This window comes from Chelonia mydas, chromosome 7, assembly GCF_015237465.2.
Source record: "Chelonia mydas isolate rCheMyd1 chromosome 7, rCheMyd1.pri.v2, whole genome shotgun sequence".
In the NCBI taxonomy this organism is placed as follows: Eukaryota; Metazoa; Chordata; order Testudines; family Cheloniidae; genus Chelonia; species Chelonia mydas.
This window is the reverse complement of record NC_057853.1, coordinates 54,007,099-54,024,381: the sequence shown is the minus strand read 5'-3', so window position 1 is coordinate 54,024,381 and position 17,283 is coordinate 54,007,099. Positions and strand designations below refer to the sequence as shown.

At 47.6% G+C, this 17,283-nt stretch overlaps 1 protein-coding gene across 1 annotated transcript; it reads right to left on the bottom strand.

Moving 5' to 3' along the window:
- Positions 1-478: 478 nt before the first annotated feature.
- Positions 479-14,118, bottom strand: HIF1AN (hypoxia inducible factor 1 subunit alpha inhibitor). Its single transcript, XM_007053374.4, has 8 exons — positions 13,899-14,118; positions 10,160-10,410; positions 8,450-8,598; positions 6,289-6,434; positions 5,325-5,431; positions 4,798-4,861; positions 4,271-4,381; positions 479-2,893 (listed from the first exon to the last, which is right to left on the bottom strand). The coding sequence occupies exons 1-8, from the start codon at positions 14,079-14,081 to the stop codon at positions 2,849-2,851; spliced, it is 1,056 nt and encodes a 351-aa protein (XP_007053436.1). The 5' UTR covers positions 14,082-14,118; the 3' UTR covers positions 479-2,848.
- Positions 14,119-17,283: the final 3,165 nt, after the last annotated feature.

Genomic DNA, 17,283 nt, shown 5'->3' with positions numbered 1-17,283 from the left:
TACCTGACAGACTGGGTGGTCTCTGGGAAAAGTTCTCATGCTTGTTGCCAAAGGAAAAGAGTCCATATTGAAGGCCATAAATCAAAGAGGACTAATTTACACTCGACAGTGCTCTCAAAGGTAAAGGATTGGATCAGCCATATACTAGACTCCCTTCTCACTCTTACAGGCATGGTTCCTTCAGATCAAGGGAAGGCTGCTTGGAGGGGCAGTGTTCGCAGCTTGCACTGCTAATACTCCTGCTACACTGGCTCTGAGGATAAAAGGATGTCAGAGGCTAGGGCTCTCAATCAGGCACCTTTCACCTGCACTGAATTCATTCAAACAATCTGAAGTGAAAGAGTTCTGAGTTCTAACCTCCATCTGCAACCAGCCTGGGTGGACACCTCCATGTCGCTTCCCACAGGAGTCCTGATTAGATGCCTTCCTGTTCTCCTTTAGGGAGCAGCACTCATACAGAATAAAAGCCACACACTTCTGTTGTTCAACATTGGTTGTATTTAAGAACTACATTTCAGAAGGTACCATGTGTTTCTCACACACACATACATAGCTTCCCAAGACCAGGGCAGGGGCACTGAAAACACAGGGTGGAAAGGGGGGTGGGGGGGGGGGGAAGAGAGAGAGTCCATCAGTGCATTGTAAACTGAGCTTTCATGCCAGTCAAGTGTAGCAAAAACTGTTCTGACACTTCAAAGTTAGACCTTTGGCAAATAAAGAAGAAAGGATCCCAAAGTTCCAGATATACCATCCTTCATGAGCCCCTTGGAACTCTCAGCCTGGGCTTCAGGAGCTGGTGGTGCCCAATGAGCTGCTCAGAACACTGGCTGAGACTGCTGTGCTCCCAACAGTGGCACGCAGGTGAGATTCCAGCTGAGTGTCTTCCCACCAAGGGGAGAGAGAGTGCACACACCAACAACTCTCGGGAAGGCTTCACTTTCAGGCAGAGGCAGAAGAGAGTCCTTCCTCCCTCCCCCAAGGCTGAACGTTGACACACATCCAGCTGAGTGACCTTCGTTCTGATCTAGACAGTGCTCTGCAGAGGAAGTTTGTCTCCTGCTGCTCTCTTTGACCTTGATTACATACTGCTAAGTCAGGGACACAGAGGTGTTTGGTAACAAGACTCCTGCTCTGTCCCATAGCACCTCTCTTGGTATCAGAGCCACAAATAGTGATGGTCAACAGTTAGACACCGAAGTTCCATCCAGATGCTGTCCAACAACTCAGTTTTGCTGAGTCTTTCTTCTATTCCTGCATAAGAGAAGTTCACAGTAAACGGTACAAGAGTCGTCCCAGCACAAGATGGGACATGGCATGCCATGGATATCATTCTGTTTCCCCAACAACATCTCCTCCCTGGGCTACACACTTCACAGAAACCCAAATGTCACAATCAGCCCTAAACAGTCAAGGAGACAAAGCACTAGGAAACATAGTGAAGAGAACACCCTTCACTGGTCAGCAGGGTGAATTAGATGGGATCCAAGCCAGCTTTTCTCATCTTGATGATCAATTACAACCGTGTTCAGTATGCAAGTTTCCCACCCAGGAACAGCAGAGCAGGGCAAGGCAAGGCAAGGCTCCATGTGAGTTTGGAAGGCTCTGCAGGGAAAGGACTAGGAAGGCATGCTACTTTTTCAGGGCGATTGCCAGGACTCTAAAAGGAAGTTCTGCTGCTCCTGTAGCCTCTCTCTTCTCATTTTGAAAATTGTCGTGCCAAGTATGAGAACACAAAGGATTCAAACAAAATGAACACAGGTATGAAAGTTTCCCCGCCTTCCCACGTGACCGTACAAGGAAGGGAGCAACACAACAGCCTCACAACACACAGAGTTAATTAGTAAAGGGCACTTTCTGTGTTTTGTCCAGGAAGCCGGCACCCCCTGGTGGAGAAAAGGGAAGCTGATTTTAACTGGGTATTCGTCAGTCTCAGGGCCCCAGGAGATCAATTTTGACATGGTTTCGTCATGGGAGACTTGGTGAGTGCCCTCGTAATCTCTGTCTCCCTCACCACGTTACATCCACTTCTAACCATGCTGCAGCTTTAGAGAAAAGCAGGAGACCTTCACTCCTCAAAGAGCTCTGCTGTGAACGGGAGAGAGGAGGTTTCCTGTGACCCATTTGACAGAGGCAGGACTCAAAGGGTGGCGTTGTGTGCACACATACTGTATGGATTCAACTTGATCACCCTGCTAGGTACCAAGCTCCCAATACCCTGAGCACTGCATCTTTTGGGAGGGGGGTGGTGGGGGGGTTCCAAACCATCTTTCCAGTTTCTCCTCAAACAAGTCATCACATGCTCATTCCTGCTGTCCAACAGTGCCAGGACCCAGCAAGGACAAGACCTCTAACACAACAGGATCATGGAACCTAAGGCTTTCTGCTATCCAGGCTGACTGTCCCAGATTTCAGGGGTACTGTGTCCACTGCCAGCTCCATCACAGAAACCCAGCCACTGGGCTTGTGGAAACAAGACCACTCCTGGCTCCCTTCCAAACTGTTCTTTCAACACTTTAAATTAAAACCCAAAGAAGGAAAGCATTCGAGTGCCAGACGCCACATTCCTCGTCTCGGCAGACAGGGGAAACACACTTATTGGAAGCTGGATTCTTGCTCACTAAGTGCAGGTTCTTTCTTGGGAGATTCAGTTGGATGACAGTGAGGGAAGGGGGAAGGAGGTGGGCTAATGGTTTTGCAGTTCCAGTAGTCCCCTTAATTGTTGTGGAGTGGGACAGAGATGGGCCAGCAGCCCATCAGTCTTAAGTGCTGCGTGCAATACTAGCGCTCAGTATCTTCCATTACTCGTGAATGAAGCAGCTCCACCGTCAGTCACCCAGGTGGCCAGGGACTAGTCATACCGACCCTTAATCATCATGTTCAACAGGGGACCCACCTGTTCAAGGCAAAAACAGATTATTAGCCATGGCAAGCGCACAGCAACAAGGGCGGCACAGCCTGCAGCCTGACTACCTCAAGCTGTTATCTCATCAACTCCCACAAGCTAAGCTGGGCCAGGCCAGGCCAGAGAAGGGAATCTCAGAGGAACACAGATTGGGAAGAAGTGGAGCTGGTTATTCTGCCCGGTTAGCAGTGAACCAATCTCCTGATAAGATTCAGAGGAGATGTCAAATGAGTCTTGATCGCTTATGGTTATTAAAGATCCCCTAGCATCTTCCACCAGAGTTAACCACAGTGTCCTGGCCAGTAGTGACAACTTTCCTACACAAAATCCCACCCGCAGTTTCAACTGGATACAGTTTTCTTCACTTCCTGTTCTAATCTTATGCCACACTGAACAGGGGCTGCTTTATTTTGGAGTGGAGAAGGAGCATTTCCTCTGTATCACCAGTAAGGTACTCTGGGGTCACTTAAAATCACAAGCATTATAGAAAGGGAAGACAATATTTGTCCCTCAATCCTAAGGTTTGGCCTGCAGTCAAGGCTGCTCCTATCCCTCAGCATTCCCTGTGAATAGCCAGGGAAGGAATCTCTCATTATGCATTAGTAATGAAAGGCATTTTTATTTGGATCATCCAGATAGCACGTAAATTGGATAAAGAACATTTGTTGACATTATACAGAGATTTAAGTGTTCTTGCACTAATCAGTGGTCTAGGACCAGTGCTTGGAAGGGTTTACTGGCCATGAAAACATTTGTATTCCACACCCAGTATTTCAACCTCCACCAAAGAGGTAACAGCCCTTCAAAACCAGATTCTGATTCCCAGTTTAATCCACTGCATCATGAGATGCCAGCTGGTAAAAATCATATTGGAACTCAAGTGGGGGGAAAAAAGCAAGGTGGTATTCAAAATGAGTCAGTTTTGAGGTCAAATCTCTCTCAACCCAGCAGAGCTAAAAAATAAAATTGTGTATCCCACTGAAAAACTGATTATGGAGCATTTATTTATCACCCTCCCTGCTCCTGAAATATCATACCTTAATGTTGTCACTAGTGCCTCTGACCAGCATCCTTTTCTGCCAGCATCCGCAACCAAACAGCGCAAGCTATGGGCAGTGGAGACTATTTCCCAGTTTTTGCACTATGTCACTGGTTGTACTCATCAGCCCAAGCACTGTGATTTGAGGATCTCAGCCTTTTGTGTCCAAGGACTATTAGGGTAGAGGATGAAGAACTACCACTAGTGCGGTGTCACCCCTCCCCATTAATATCACAGGCAGCCTCAGGTGGTTTGCTGGGATCCAGAGTTCTGCAGTCCACACTTGGACATTTCAGTGGGGGTGGCAGCATCTCTAACTTTTACTTTACCTCTTGTGGGTTTCCCAGGGCCTCTCCCAGCATCTTCTCAATGTTCCTCATTATCGCCACTTTCTGATGCGCCTTTAAGGGATACTCAATTCTCTTTGGGGTGGGAGCACCCTGAAAGTAAAGAGAAAGAACACCTCATTGTGTCCTTCCTGAAATGCCTCAACCTTACCCCAATCTTAGCAAACAATGCCACTCACACCCAAGCACCCTGGCTATTCAACTGCAATACCCCCATGCCTCCAGAGGAAGAAACCTTGCTAGTGACAAGTCCTTATAGACAAGATTAAGAATGGGTTAGAAGAATACATGCCAGGGATAGTCCAATCTAGGCACACTTAATCCTGCCTCAGCTCAGAGGGGTGGACTACATAACCCCTTGAGGTCCCCTCCAGCCGTAAATTTCTATGATTCAGGCAGTAAAGTTCTCCATGCTTGCCATCCTGTCTTCACGGTGGGGTGCCACAGGGACAGTGGGAATCCTACTGAATAATGGGCTACCACAGGAGTGCAGACGGACATGTGCTTACCTTGTACCAGAAGTTCACAGTGATGGTGGTTCCGCCATTCAGCAGAGACTCAATGTGATGCCACCTACATGGAAACACAAAACGGGAGAGCTACTATCAAAAGAATGAGCTACACAGACATAAAGTGTTGGATGCAAGCCAGAGTGCAGGAGAGGCACCTTGGCATGTCACTCAGTCACCAGCACAATTACTTGAACAACTCCCCTTAGTTATTTAAACGTGTATTGCTAGAGCACATCTCACTGTAGTATGCGAATGCCTCATGCATATTAACAGATTTATCCTCAACATTCAGAGGTAGCGGATATTATTACTCCCATTTCACAGATGGGAAACTGAAGCATGGAGTGGTTAAGACTTGTCCAAGATCTCATTACAAATCTGTAGCTTGGCCAGAAATAGGAGCTGAGATCTTCTGAATCGCAGTGCAATGCTTTAATCAAAAGACCACCCTTTCTGTCTAAATCTCTGCACCTGCTGGCCACACTCCCTCCCCTCCTTCTCCCAGCTCATTGGATCCTCCTTACCAGTACATAGGGATGTAGAGCACATCACCCGGGCCTACCACTGTCTCATAGCCAACCACGTTCTGGAAATTGGGAAACTTCTCATAGTCAGGATTGTCGAAGTCCACCTAGCAGATCAAGAGACAAGGATGCAGCACTGATCAGCCAGAGGGAGGAAATTCAGGAGTGCACTCTGCTCAGACAGCAGCCTCTACTGCAGGTTCTCCCTGCAGGTCTGTCCTGTGCAGCAGTTACATTCCTATACAGCGTACCAGTCCCAGGTGCGGTGTATAGTTCCACACACACTTCCAACTCCTGCAGCACAGCCCAAGGCAGATCTGCATCAAGTAGCTCTCTTGGAATAGGTGTCTTGTTAAATACTTAAGAAAAAGAGGAGAGGAGGGAAAGGTACGAGAGAAGAAGCAATGTCCCTGTTATTTCCCATCAGCAGGAAATGCTTATGACTAAAAGAAAAACGTCTTTGGACCAAAGCAAACAAAATAAGAATACTGGTACCATTCCAGAAGAGTTATGTTCTGTGGCTGACAAATGCACCACTCAAACACCCAAAGCACAGTGAACAACACTTGGCATTTCTACAGCATCTCAAGGAACTGCCAACATTCAGCTTCATAACACCAGTGTGCTAGACAGAAGATGGGAAAACTGAGGCACTGAGACTGACGTGCCCTACTCAGGGCTAGAGCTCTGTCGGCTCCAAGCACTAAAATATACTGCCTCACAGTGACACTAAAGAAGTCTAATTCATAACACTGATGCACAATAGAGTCCCATTTTCCAGCACCACATATCAGTACCAAAGGTAACAACTAGTGGACGTGCTCTAAAGGCTCAGCACCAGGATAGGCACTGGTACACTGTACTGATACTGGCATATCGCCCATGGATTTAGTGATTTTTATGCACTTTCTTTTCTGGTGTGTAGTAGGGAATAGATCCAGTTCACTATAGATCTTATTCTCACCTGGCTCTGCCTGTCACATGGATGGTGCACAGGGTAAGGGTAGAGGCATTCAAACTGATCTGGAGGGAACAGGATACACCGCTTGTAGCCCTTAATCTGAGCGAAGAAGTTCTGTTGCTCATCATAGTGAGCTGGTGTCACATTCCCTGGACAAAGAAAGAGACTGATAACTCTCACGTATACTTTAAAGGCTTGGGCAAAGGAACAGGTTATAGGCCTCACTGGGGCAACAACGAACTGCCATACATGTCTATAGAACTAAACAGAGCAAAGGATCCTAAAGCATTTTACAAACCAGGCATTACAGCAGGGCTAGCAACTGCTAGAGTTAAAGTTACAGAACATTTTCCATTTTAACCCCCATTCTCAGTTACTCCCAACTCTCACTTTTCAGGATGAGTTTTTCCAATTTGGTCTCAGCCTGAAGGTGGAGGGTAACATTTATGGAAAGTTTTAAGAAAACCTGTTCAGCTGTTTGAGTACAAGAGTGGGAAAGAACCTGTTTTAAGAAGACCCAATAACTTAAGAACCTTGATGTCTGGAGAAAGGAAGATGAAAATATGGCATAGAAACGGCCCTCTCTAAAAAGGGCCCTACATGGTACATTTGCATGCTTTGCTCACAAATTTCTTTCCACTCCCATGAGATGCCAAATGACAGTTCCTTCACAGTAGGTCTTTATAACATGACTGTCCCTCCCCTTTCTCTGATACTTTGACCAGCAGTGAGATAGTTAGCAAGACTGATTCTTTTGGTTAGACTTGAGTCAACTAGCCCTTAAACCAAACCCTGGACACCACTCTGAGCTATTGCTTCTGTAAATTCAGACCTCACTGCGTTGGTTTACATTTTCTTTGCATTTTGAAGGTATCTTAGTGACCACAATGGCTAGACACTTAAAAGAAATTAACTGGAACTGTAGATTCTGAACCACAAGATGGCAACCTCCAGAAACATGTCCCATTTCACCACAGCAAACTGACCCAGTCTGAACCCTCGGTGACTGACTGCCCTGATGAGAATTGGAATTCATCTGACCAAGATACGACCCTTTGAAAAGTGCCAATGCAGTGTTTTTGAAGGGTTACAGAAATACACACAAAAAGCTGCTCTGCACATGGATGAATAGCTTACACTTCAATGCATAGGTATAAGTGTAGCCAGAACTTGAACAAGCCAGCAATTTGAGGATTTTAAGATTGTACCCCAGGAGATACAAGTATGATGGACAGCTGGATTACGTTGCATCCAGCATGCCTCAGAACTTTTAAAGTTCATCCTCAAAATGTCAAGGTAAAGAAATATCAACCTCCTACTAAAATGCTCTGTATAAAGGAAATGAAGTAGTGTACACATTTTCCAGTACCTGAGTCTACATATCAGTCTCTAAATTAATTAGAGGTTCCACTTTATGCTATATTTTAGGAGTTATATATTTCCAAGTTCCCCAGTGCCCGATATAATTTTGCAATATCAGATTTAAGTCTCATTCAAGAGACAGCTCCTCCCTGCAATACACTGCCCATTAACACTATCCTGGGGCACTGCTTCAGTACTGATTCAGGAAAGAACGTCTCTTAGTAAGTTACCAGCATCTCCTCCTGCAATATCTGGGCTTTCCTTGGTGGTCTCCCATGCAAATATTGAACAGATCTAATCCTGCTTAGCTTGCAAGATCTTAAACTCTGATCTTCTCAGTTCTACTGCTGGTCCCTGCTTGCAGTTAATTCGAATACATAAAAATAAGTTAGAGGACACTGTACTGAGCATCAAATCCAAAAAGCCTGAAGTGCTCAAGTAAGACACAGGGATCAGTTCATCTCCCACTGATATATGCCAGGGGTGGCTATGTCAACTATTAGTTCAAAACACACTGCACAACTCTTGTCTGTATCAGAGTTGACACTTCAGCGAGTAATTAGACACGTAGAAATTTATCTTCCAGCAACCACAAGCAGAAGGGTACTCTCCTGACCCTCTCTCCATGCAACAAATTAAAAATTGGGTGTACAAGGAGTCCCCCCTTAAAGCTATCTGTGCTGCTTCAGAGACACTCTGCAAACAAGTGGTAAGTTCAGCTGAAAGCGACCCCCAGAGTTGAAATACACCAGAATTAGCCAAGTCTCCCTCATGCCCTTCAGAATCAACACTGGTTGCTTACCTTCCATGCCAATAAGCAGCAAGTTGGAAGTCAGTTGCCCCCAGCCACGCTTCCCTTGCTGCTTGTTAATCCAGTTCCAGTTAAAGCCCAAGAAATCCACCACAATCTTCCTTCCAACCGTGTCATTCAGAGTCTGCTGCAGATACAACCTGTATTTCCCAAGGGAAAAATGAGTGTTAAGCATACATATGTATACACAGGCATCTTCTCATCCACCCTTAGAGAGATGTCTTTCCCGGTCTTCACACACACACTCCACACTAACAGAGACAGGTAAATTTCATGTATGTGAAACATGTTAAGAGGAGACCAATATCACAAGTTAACCTCAGGAACTGCCTGGAGAATTACATGTCCCACTCAGCTCTCTGCAAAAGAGGGAGATCTAGTTTTTAGAAATTCTACTCTGTCACCAACAACAGTGGCAAGGAAAACTATAAGAAATGTAGGTGTCTGTGGAAAGGAAAAGTTCCAAAAATCCGAGGGATCAAACTTCGCCTGCAGAATTTCCCACCACAGGAGGAAATTAAATCTAATTTAGATCAAACAGTAATCGGTTGAGTAAAGATTTTGGGATGAGTGGGGCTTTGGAGCAATCCAAAACGAATTCTGAAATCTCAGAGGAATGGCTAGAAGAAACACTAACCAGCAAGTGCAGCAGGAAGGAAGCTTAAATCCCAATCCATTATCAAGCAAGCGACTGTACAGTCAAGCAAAGTTAATCAATATCCCCCAAATTAACTCTTCCACTTACTTTCAGTCACTAACCACCAGAGGGGCCTCTCTGATTAAGAGTTCCTGTGGGCAGAATGTCTGTGAGGGAATATAGCACATCAACCTCAGATCTCAGCTGGTCATACACCAAGGTGCCTTTAGTTGTAGGAGACCAAACTATCAGTGCCTCAGTCACTGCAATCTCAGCGGTACATGCATTAGACGCCCTATACCCATATTCACCAGCAAAGCTGTGTAAGGTCTGTGATAGGTTCTGCCATATCATCTAAAAGGGAAAACCTGAGGGGGAACTGAATGGCTCTGAAAACTGGTAATGGTATACAGAGCCACTGGGTGGTATATAGCTGGTTCAAACTCGGCCAAGGTTAATAGCATCCAGAAGTTGTTACCATCCAGTAACTGCTTGGTGGCCTGTTGAAAGCAGTTGCTGTGATAAGTCTAGTTGCTAGTGGATAAGCATCCACATAAATATTGCCAGCACAACTGCCACTAATTTGCACCATTGCTAGCAGTCTCAGAAGAGAGGCCATGCAATATACAATAAGAGACTCGACACCATTCTCATCTGCCAAGTCAGAGCTAGCATACATTGGTTGGGCAGCATAGGAAAAGTTGGATTGCCAGTGGGTGACTTTTCTAGGGATCATGGCCTTTAGCCTTCAGCGCTGCCAAGCAAAGCATCTTTCAAGAGCACTGTATTCCTGCCAAAGAACGTGAAAGTCCAATCAGGAAAACACTGAAAAATTCTGTGATAAATGTAGACAGACATCTTTGAAATACTTAACAAGTGGATGACCAAACCCAGGACACCTGAGAACACCACCCTCCTCCAACACTGAATCTGAGGAGGAGAAATCATAGTGAAGATGAAAAAAAGCGGGTCCAAATGCTCTCTCAAATCATTTACAGTTCCTAAATCTCAATCGATCACCAGTTAAACCTGTGCAACTGGAGAGCTTTCCAAGTATCACCTACCTCTCACCACTCCCTTGCTGCTGTATTTCCTGGAGTCTCTCCACAAACTCACTAAACTTCATCTCTTCCCTGTTCGACTTCGGCTTGAAGTTCTTGAAATTGGCCATTTTCTTCTCATCATAGTACAAAAACTTGTATGTGCTGGCGTTATACACTGAGAAGTCCCCATTGCCAATGTTCTCCTGGAGGTAGTCCAGGTCCCACTTCAGGGCAGGATACACCAAGTTTGTATCTGTCAGGACCACTGGCTCCTACATAGCAAAAGAAAGCACATTGGTTCAAGGATTTCTGGAGAAACTGGGAGATACGTAACTCATTATCATAACCATACAGTTTCCCTTCTGAAGCAGTAGGAAGGGGGAGGAGGAAAATCAGGCAACAGGGTCTGGGAAGGAGGAGGAAGAAAGTCCCAAAAATACAAGAAAAATTAGGAACTAGTCACCACTTTCTCGTGACACGCTCACAAAGGAGTGCCAGATGCCACTAATCAACTCTATAAACCAGTCATAGAAGCATGTCAGGGAAGGATACAGAAATTACTTTATTTGGTTATACCACATGGTCTTTCTAGTCCAATATCCTGACTTGGACAGCAGCTAGTGCGAAGGATAATACACCCCCACAATACATAGAGTATAGGATAGGATATGAATACTCCACACCGCCTTATAGTGGTCTCGGGTTTGATTCCTGGACGGGTGAATCTAGGAATGATGCTGAAGAAGAGTGTTCTGTTCCAGGAAAGTAGGTAGAAATATTTGTATTGATCCTTAGAAGCCCCTTTGGTAAGTTAAGGAGCAGTGCTGAAATCTGAAAGGAACCAGTCTCTGTCTCATCCTCCTCCAACAGAAAGGTCAAGCTGAGGTACAGGCAAAGGGATAGCAGAGATTATCCCATTTCCTAGATGGACACAGATGTAGTCAGAATCCTCCCTAGAAGGAAATTCCATCCATCTCCCCATACCATAAACAGTTACTTGAAAACACCCCAGCCTTTTCCATACTTCTTTCCACACATACTCCCCAAACTTCTTAAGAACCACCCCTATGTTTCTAAAAGCTAATCTACACTAGAAGCACTATATCGGCACAGCTGCACTGCTGTGGCGTGTCTGGTGAAGACGCTCTTCCGTCAGCATAACGCCAACTCCGCAAGAGGCCAATAGCTGTGTCGGCAGGAGAACATCTTCATCAACATAGCGCTGTCCACACCGGCGCTTAGATCGGTATAACGTACGTTGCTCCGGGGAGGTGGCTTTTTCACACCCCGAGCAACGTAAGTTATATCAACATAAGCGGAAGTGTAGACGAGTCCTGAAACTTGCATGCCCACTTCCCTTCTTATGGATTTGCTTCCATGAAACCACAAGTACCTCACTCATTTCATAGACATTAAAGATGGGGAAGCCTTACTAAATCCCATCTACTTTGAACCATGGCAACGAGTATAGGATTGGTCCCTACGGTACTGTCTTCAAATTGGTGACAACACCCAAATTTGGCATCAAAGTCCAAGTCTGTAAAAACATTACTTTCCAAAATAAAGTTTTCATGATTTACATTCCAGAACAAAGATCTAACTTTCCCTGAAGCTTTCGCAACTGAAACAGTGCAGCAACTAACAGAAAGGCTAACATTAATTTTTCAATGCCCAAATTGAGAAAAAAGGGAAACAGCCAATGTGAGAAATGATAATTTAATTACTTTCAATATTAATGTTGTTCCTCACAACACAAGAAATTAAAGCACTGCTTACAGTGTATGATCTTGTACATGGCAATGACTCAATTGGCTTCTCTTGGGAGGTGATTCCACAGCCCAATTCTCTCTCCTTCAGAAAGCTTTCCCCATACCTAACCTACATTTCCTCTCTAATCTTCTCTCCTTTACTCTCAGTTCTATCACATATACCACCTTCAGAAATCCCGCTCTTGCTAGGTGCTCTCAGCCTTTGGAGACTTCCTCCATGAGCCTTTTACCCACAGCACATAGATCCCTGGGCTGCTAACACCATCCAGAGTGAGTCAGCAGGTGCTCACACCTGCTCACCAGGAACCCCAAGTGCACATGATCTCCCCCACACAAACACACTCCTTGACAGATACACATCAGCCCCCGCTATCAGCCCCAGCCTCCCACCCATGACACCCCCGGGCCTTGTCCCCACACACCCCCAGCACTACCAAGTGCCCTGCCCCCCCACACCTAGTGATCCCCCCACCCCCATCACACTCTGTACCTCAAAGCAGCACCCTTAACCCCCATATTCAGTACTGTCATATAATTATGATATGTTCTGTTCAAAGTATGCCTTGTGAGGTATCATTTTAAAAGGCTTGATCTGTTGAACATTAATATTCTGTTGGATTGTACGTACTATCATTGTATGTGAGGTTATTAAGTTTTGCTATGTGTGTGTTACTGAAATATGTTGTGAGGTTGGGAAGACCCACAACCAGCTTTTTAGATACAACAATGTTGTATCCAGAAGTATTGATGGCCCATTGAAGGGAACCCACTTTCCCAACAACCATCTCAGAGAAACCACACATACAATGGCGACTGCTTGACCCACATCACAGCAAAAGATCTTCCCAGCAAACTTGAAGACAGTATAAAACAGTGGAAGTGACATCGTCATTTAGCCTAACTCCCCCCACAACTCAACACCTGGAAGAAACATCTAGAGGACAAAGACTTTGAACTGGGGAGGGTGGTCCTGGGCTGGAGGCATAAGCGCCAACTCCGGAGGTGCTCCAGCCCCAGAGCACCCACAGGAAAACAATAGGGGGAGCTCAGCACCCACTGGCAGCCCCATGGAGCAGCACCTCCTGCCCACCACAATCAGCTGTTCAGCAGCGTGCAGGAGGGGAAGGAGAAGCAGGAGCGGGGTGTGCTTGGGGTAGGGGGTGGAATGGGGTGAGAAGAGGCAGGATGGGGATAGGGAAAGGGCAGGAAGAGGCGGGCGTGGGTGGGAGCTTGGGGGAAGGGGTGGAGTGGGGGCAGGGCCTGGGGCATAGCGGGAGTTGAGCACACCCGCCCCGCCCTGGGAAAATCACAAAGTCAGCACCTCTGGCTGGAGGAGAGTCCCAGGCTGTGTACTGAGGAACTATACTGTCTGTCAGGGCGAGACACTGCTTGATTCAAATCCTGTTTAGCTTATATAACTTAGACTGCAAATTTATTTTATTTCATTTCTTAGGTAACCAACTTTGATCTCTATGCTAGCTATTTATAATAACTTAAAATTCTTAAATTTCTGTAGTTAATAAATCTGTCATATTTTACCTAAAACAGTGTGTTTTGGTTGAAGTACTTGGTAAGTCTCTGCTCAGTTTACAAAGGCTAGTGTGTGTCTCCTCCAGTCGAGGGAGGGGCCAAGTGGGTAATGAACCTTACACCGGGCAGGCTTCTGACCGGAGCAGAACCTCACAGCTCTGAGGTCCGAGGCTGGGGGGAACTGGCTGGAGCCTCAGTGTTGTTGGTTCATGAGCGTCTGGGAGGAGCATTCATGTAACTCAGCTGGGTGTGTCCCTGCCTGTCCACGTTTGCGTAAGCCCAGCACCCGCCAGAGCTGTCTGGCTTGACACAGCCTCACCCTGTGAGGGATGCCCCCGGCTGGTGGGACAGAGGCTCAGCAGCCCCGCAGCCCCTCTCGCCTCGCAGAGCCCTCCCCACACCCAGCGCTCCCCACCTCACGCCCCTTGTCACGCAGGCGTCAGCCCCCGCGGCCCGGGCACCTCGTTCTCGATCAGCTCCTCGGCGCGGGGGTCGCTGTGGCTGAGCCGGGGGATGGGCTGCGTCCGGAAGGTGTAATGGCGGAACTGCGACTCGCTCCAACCGGGCCCCGCCGTCTCCTCGGCCTCCTCCCGGGCCCCGGAGCCCCCCGCCTCCGCGGACGAGGAGGAGGAGGCCGCCGCCATCGCCGCCTACACCGGGAATGGAACCCGGAACCGGAAATACCCGACTTCACCTCCATAGTGACGCCGGAAACAGAAGGAAAGCCATAGAGAGGAGAAGCCCGGGGGGCTCCGAAGTGGGAGCGGCGCCCCCAGCAGCACGGGTGGGAGAATTGCCCTGGGGAAAGGCTACAGCGCCCCCAGCGGTACAAAATGAGATAGTAACAGGGAGAGGACTGGGAACCTCAGGATTGTATTCAATAATGTAAGGCCCCAGTTGAGGAAGGCCCAGATCCTCAAGGATATTTTAAAATTTTATTAAAGCTAATGTTAAAAAATATATATAATACACAGGTTGGGAAAAGAGTGTCTGTACATCTGGGTATGGTGCTTAGATTATCCACAAATACAAAGTTAATTTTTAAAAGTCATATGATACCTAGAATCAGAGGGGTAGCCATGTTAGTCTGGATCTGAGAAAGCGGCAAATAGTCCTGTGGCACCTTATAGACTAACAGACGTATTGGAGCATAAGCTTTCGTGCGTGAATACCCACTTCTTCAGATGCAAGAAGTGGGTATTCACCCACGAAAGCTTATGCTCCAATACGTCTGTTAGTCTATAAGGTGCCACAGGACTCTTTGCTGCTTTCATGATACCTAGAGTACATAATCAGCAATAACCCAAATTTAGGTGAATAGATTAACAATACAGTTTAGATATCAGCATCTGAATACTCTGGTACATCAGTCATGAAAAGATGTACGGAAATTTGGTTGTGGAAAGCAAAATATATCAATGCGTGGAGATTGTCTGCTCAGTAGTTGAGAATTAGGTTGGTTCAGAGGCAGATTTACCATGAAACAAACAGCGCAGTGGCACTGGGCCCCCAATGACAGTGGGGCCCCCAAAACGCAGGACAAATCTCATCTGACAACCTGCCCCCGAGTCCCAGCCGGCGGCGCAGCAGGAGACCTGCTGTCCCCATCCTCACAAGCAGTGTGCAGAGACATGCCAGCAGCAGGGCTAAGGCGGCTCCCAGCTCGCTTTGCCTCCCTCCCTCTGCGCCGCTCCTGGAAGTGGCCGGCATGTCCCTGCAGCCCCCGGGGGTCTGTGTGTGTGTGTCTCTCCATGTGTTGCCACCGCCCTGACTCTGCAGCTCCCACTGGCTGGGAACTGCAGCCAATAGGAGCTGCTGGGGCGGTGCTTGCAGGCAGTGGCGTGCAGAGATCCCCTGCCCTCCCCCATCTAGGAGCCACTACCAGAGGGGTGTGCCGGTCGCTTTGGGAGCCATGCCCCCAAGGTAAGTGCCGCCCCCTGACCCCTCCCACACCCCAACCTCCTGCCCTAGCCCATAGCCCACACCCTGCACCCAAACTTCCTCCCAGAGTCCTTAGCCTCTCCCAACCCCGTCCCAGCCCAGAGCTCGCACCCAGCACCCAAACACCCTCCCAGAGTCCACACCCCCTCCTGCACCCCAAGTCCCTGCCCCAATCAAGGTACCTCACTTTATTTTCATTTACTTCCTATTACTTATCATATAGGAGGAGGATGAAGAAAAAAATAATGAAAAATGGGGTGGAGGGGAGATAAGAGAATGTTCTTTTTTTTGGCTGGGTCCTGGGAGGAGGGCCGGGGGGGGGGGTGCAAAAATGAAGCTGGACACAGGGCCCCACTAACTCTAAATCTGCCACTGGGTTGGTTGTCCATTTAGAAAATACAATCCATGAGGAAAGTATTTGTTACTTTCCAGACTGTGACTTTCATCAGCACTCCAGCTCATCCCTCCTAGTATTGCCGATGTCCAGTGATGTGTTCTATGTAGGTGTCCCTCGACCACCTGATGCTGTCCGACACCATAAGTTGCCGCATCAGCCGAGCGTAGCATTGACCGATTCCACATTCTCTCAGTAGTCACTTGTTCCTGGGGTCCCATGTGCCTACGGCTCCAACGATCAGTGAGTGTGTCTGGACTGGTAACCCTTAGCTCTCAAGGTTTCGGCCAGAGGGGCATATTTCTCTACCTTTCAAGCTTGGGCATCATGGAAGGCCGGGGTCCTGTTCTCGAAGGACACTGTGACGTCCACCATGATGATCTTCTTCCGGTCCTCGTTGGTGATGACGATGTCCAGTCACAGTTGGCTGTCAGTTCCGGAGATGGTGGAGTTTACAGCAACCTTCCCCACGGGGGGCGGGACGGCTCTGGCCAAGTGATCTTGGATGGCATTGTGTCGCAGCTGCCAACCTCTTGAGTGGGGCTTGCAGCTACACAGGACATGGGGTAGTGTCTCGTTGACGTAGCCACACTTCCTGCATCACTTGTCCCGATTCCCGTAGCAGACGGCTCCGTTCAGTGGGATGCAGTTGAGCTGGGCCCTGTGGATGAACCTCCAGTCGGCAAATCGGGTGAAGCTGCCCCCGGGGAGGAAGTGGCTGCTGGCATCCCCCTTGCATGTCACCTCGAACGCCTTTCCTGGTCTGGCTTCCGTTTCAGGTTTTCCACATATTGGCAGCGGATGGCATCCTTCAGAGTCCTTTCCAGCATGGTTCTAGCTCTTGTAATGATGATAGTGTGATTTGTATTCTTCACCTGTGACACCAGGACTCCCAACTCCTGGCTTTCCTCGCACCACATCTAGTGGCAGCCGATACACTTCTCCAGTCGTCACATAGCATTGCGGGCACGAGTCCAGAGTGAAGCAAAGTCTCCCCTGTCTCTTTCAAATTCACCTTCCAGCGAGTATTAAACTCCTATTGATTTCTGTGGGAACTGGGTGGGAATACCTTCAGGAAGTGGGTACAAAACCTTCAAGGACATAACTCTGTCCATGTTCTACAAAGTGCATGCTTCAATACCACCGAAGTCAAATTAAACACATACTTGAGTGCTTTACTGAATAGGGGTCAACAGCAGAACTAGGGCCTAGGGCTGAGGTTTCTTTGGGCTGGATAGGATGGCTCCACGCACAGGTTTCACTGGATTAAAATGTTGCATGTCACTTTAACGTGGCTTGTGTAGTCGTGGCATAGTGCTGGGAGAGAGCTCTCCCAGCGCTCTAAAAAAACCCCCCTCCGTGAGGGGCGGTGCTCTGTCTACACTGGCACTTTACAGCACTGAAACTTGCAGCACTCAGGGGTGTGTTTTTTCATACCCCTGAGCGAGAAAGTTGCAGCGCTGTAAAACGCCCGTATAGACAAGTTCTAAGACAAATAAGTTTGTTTACAT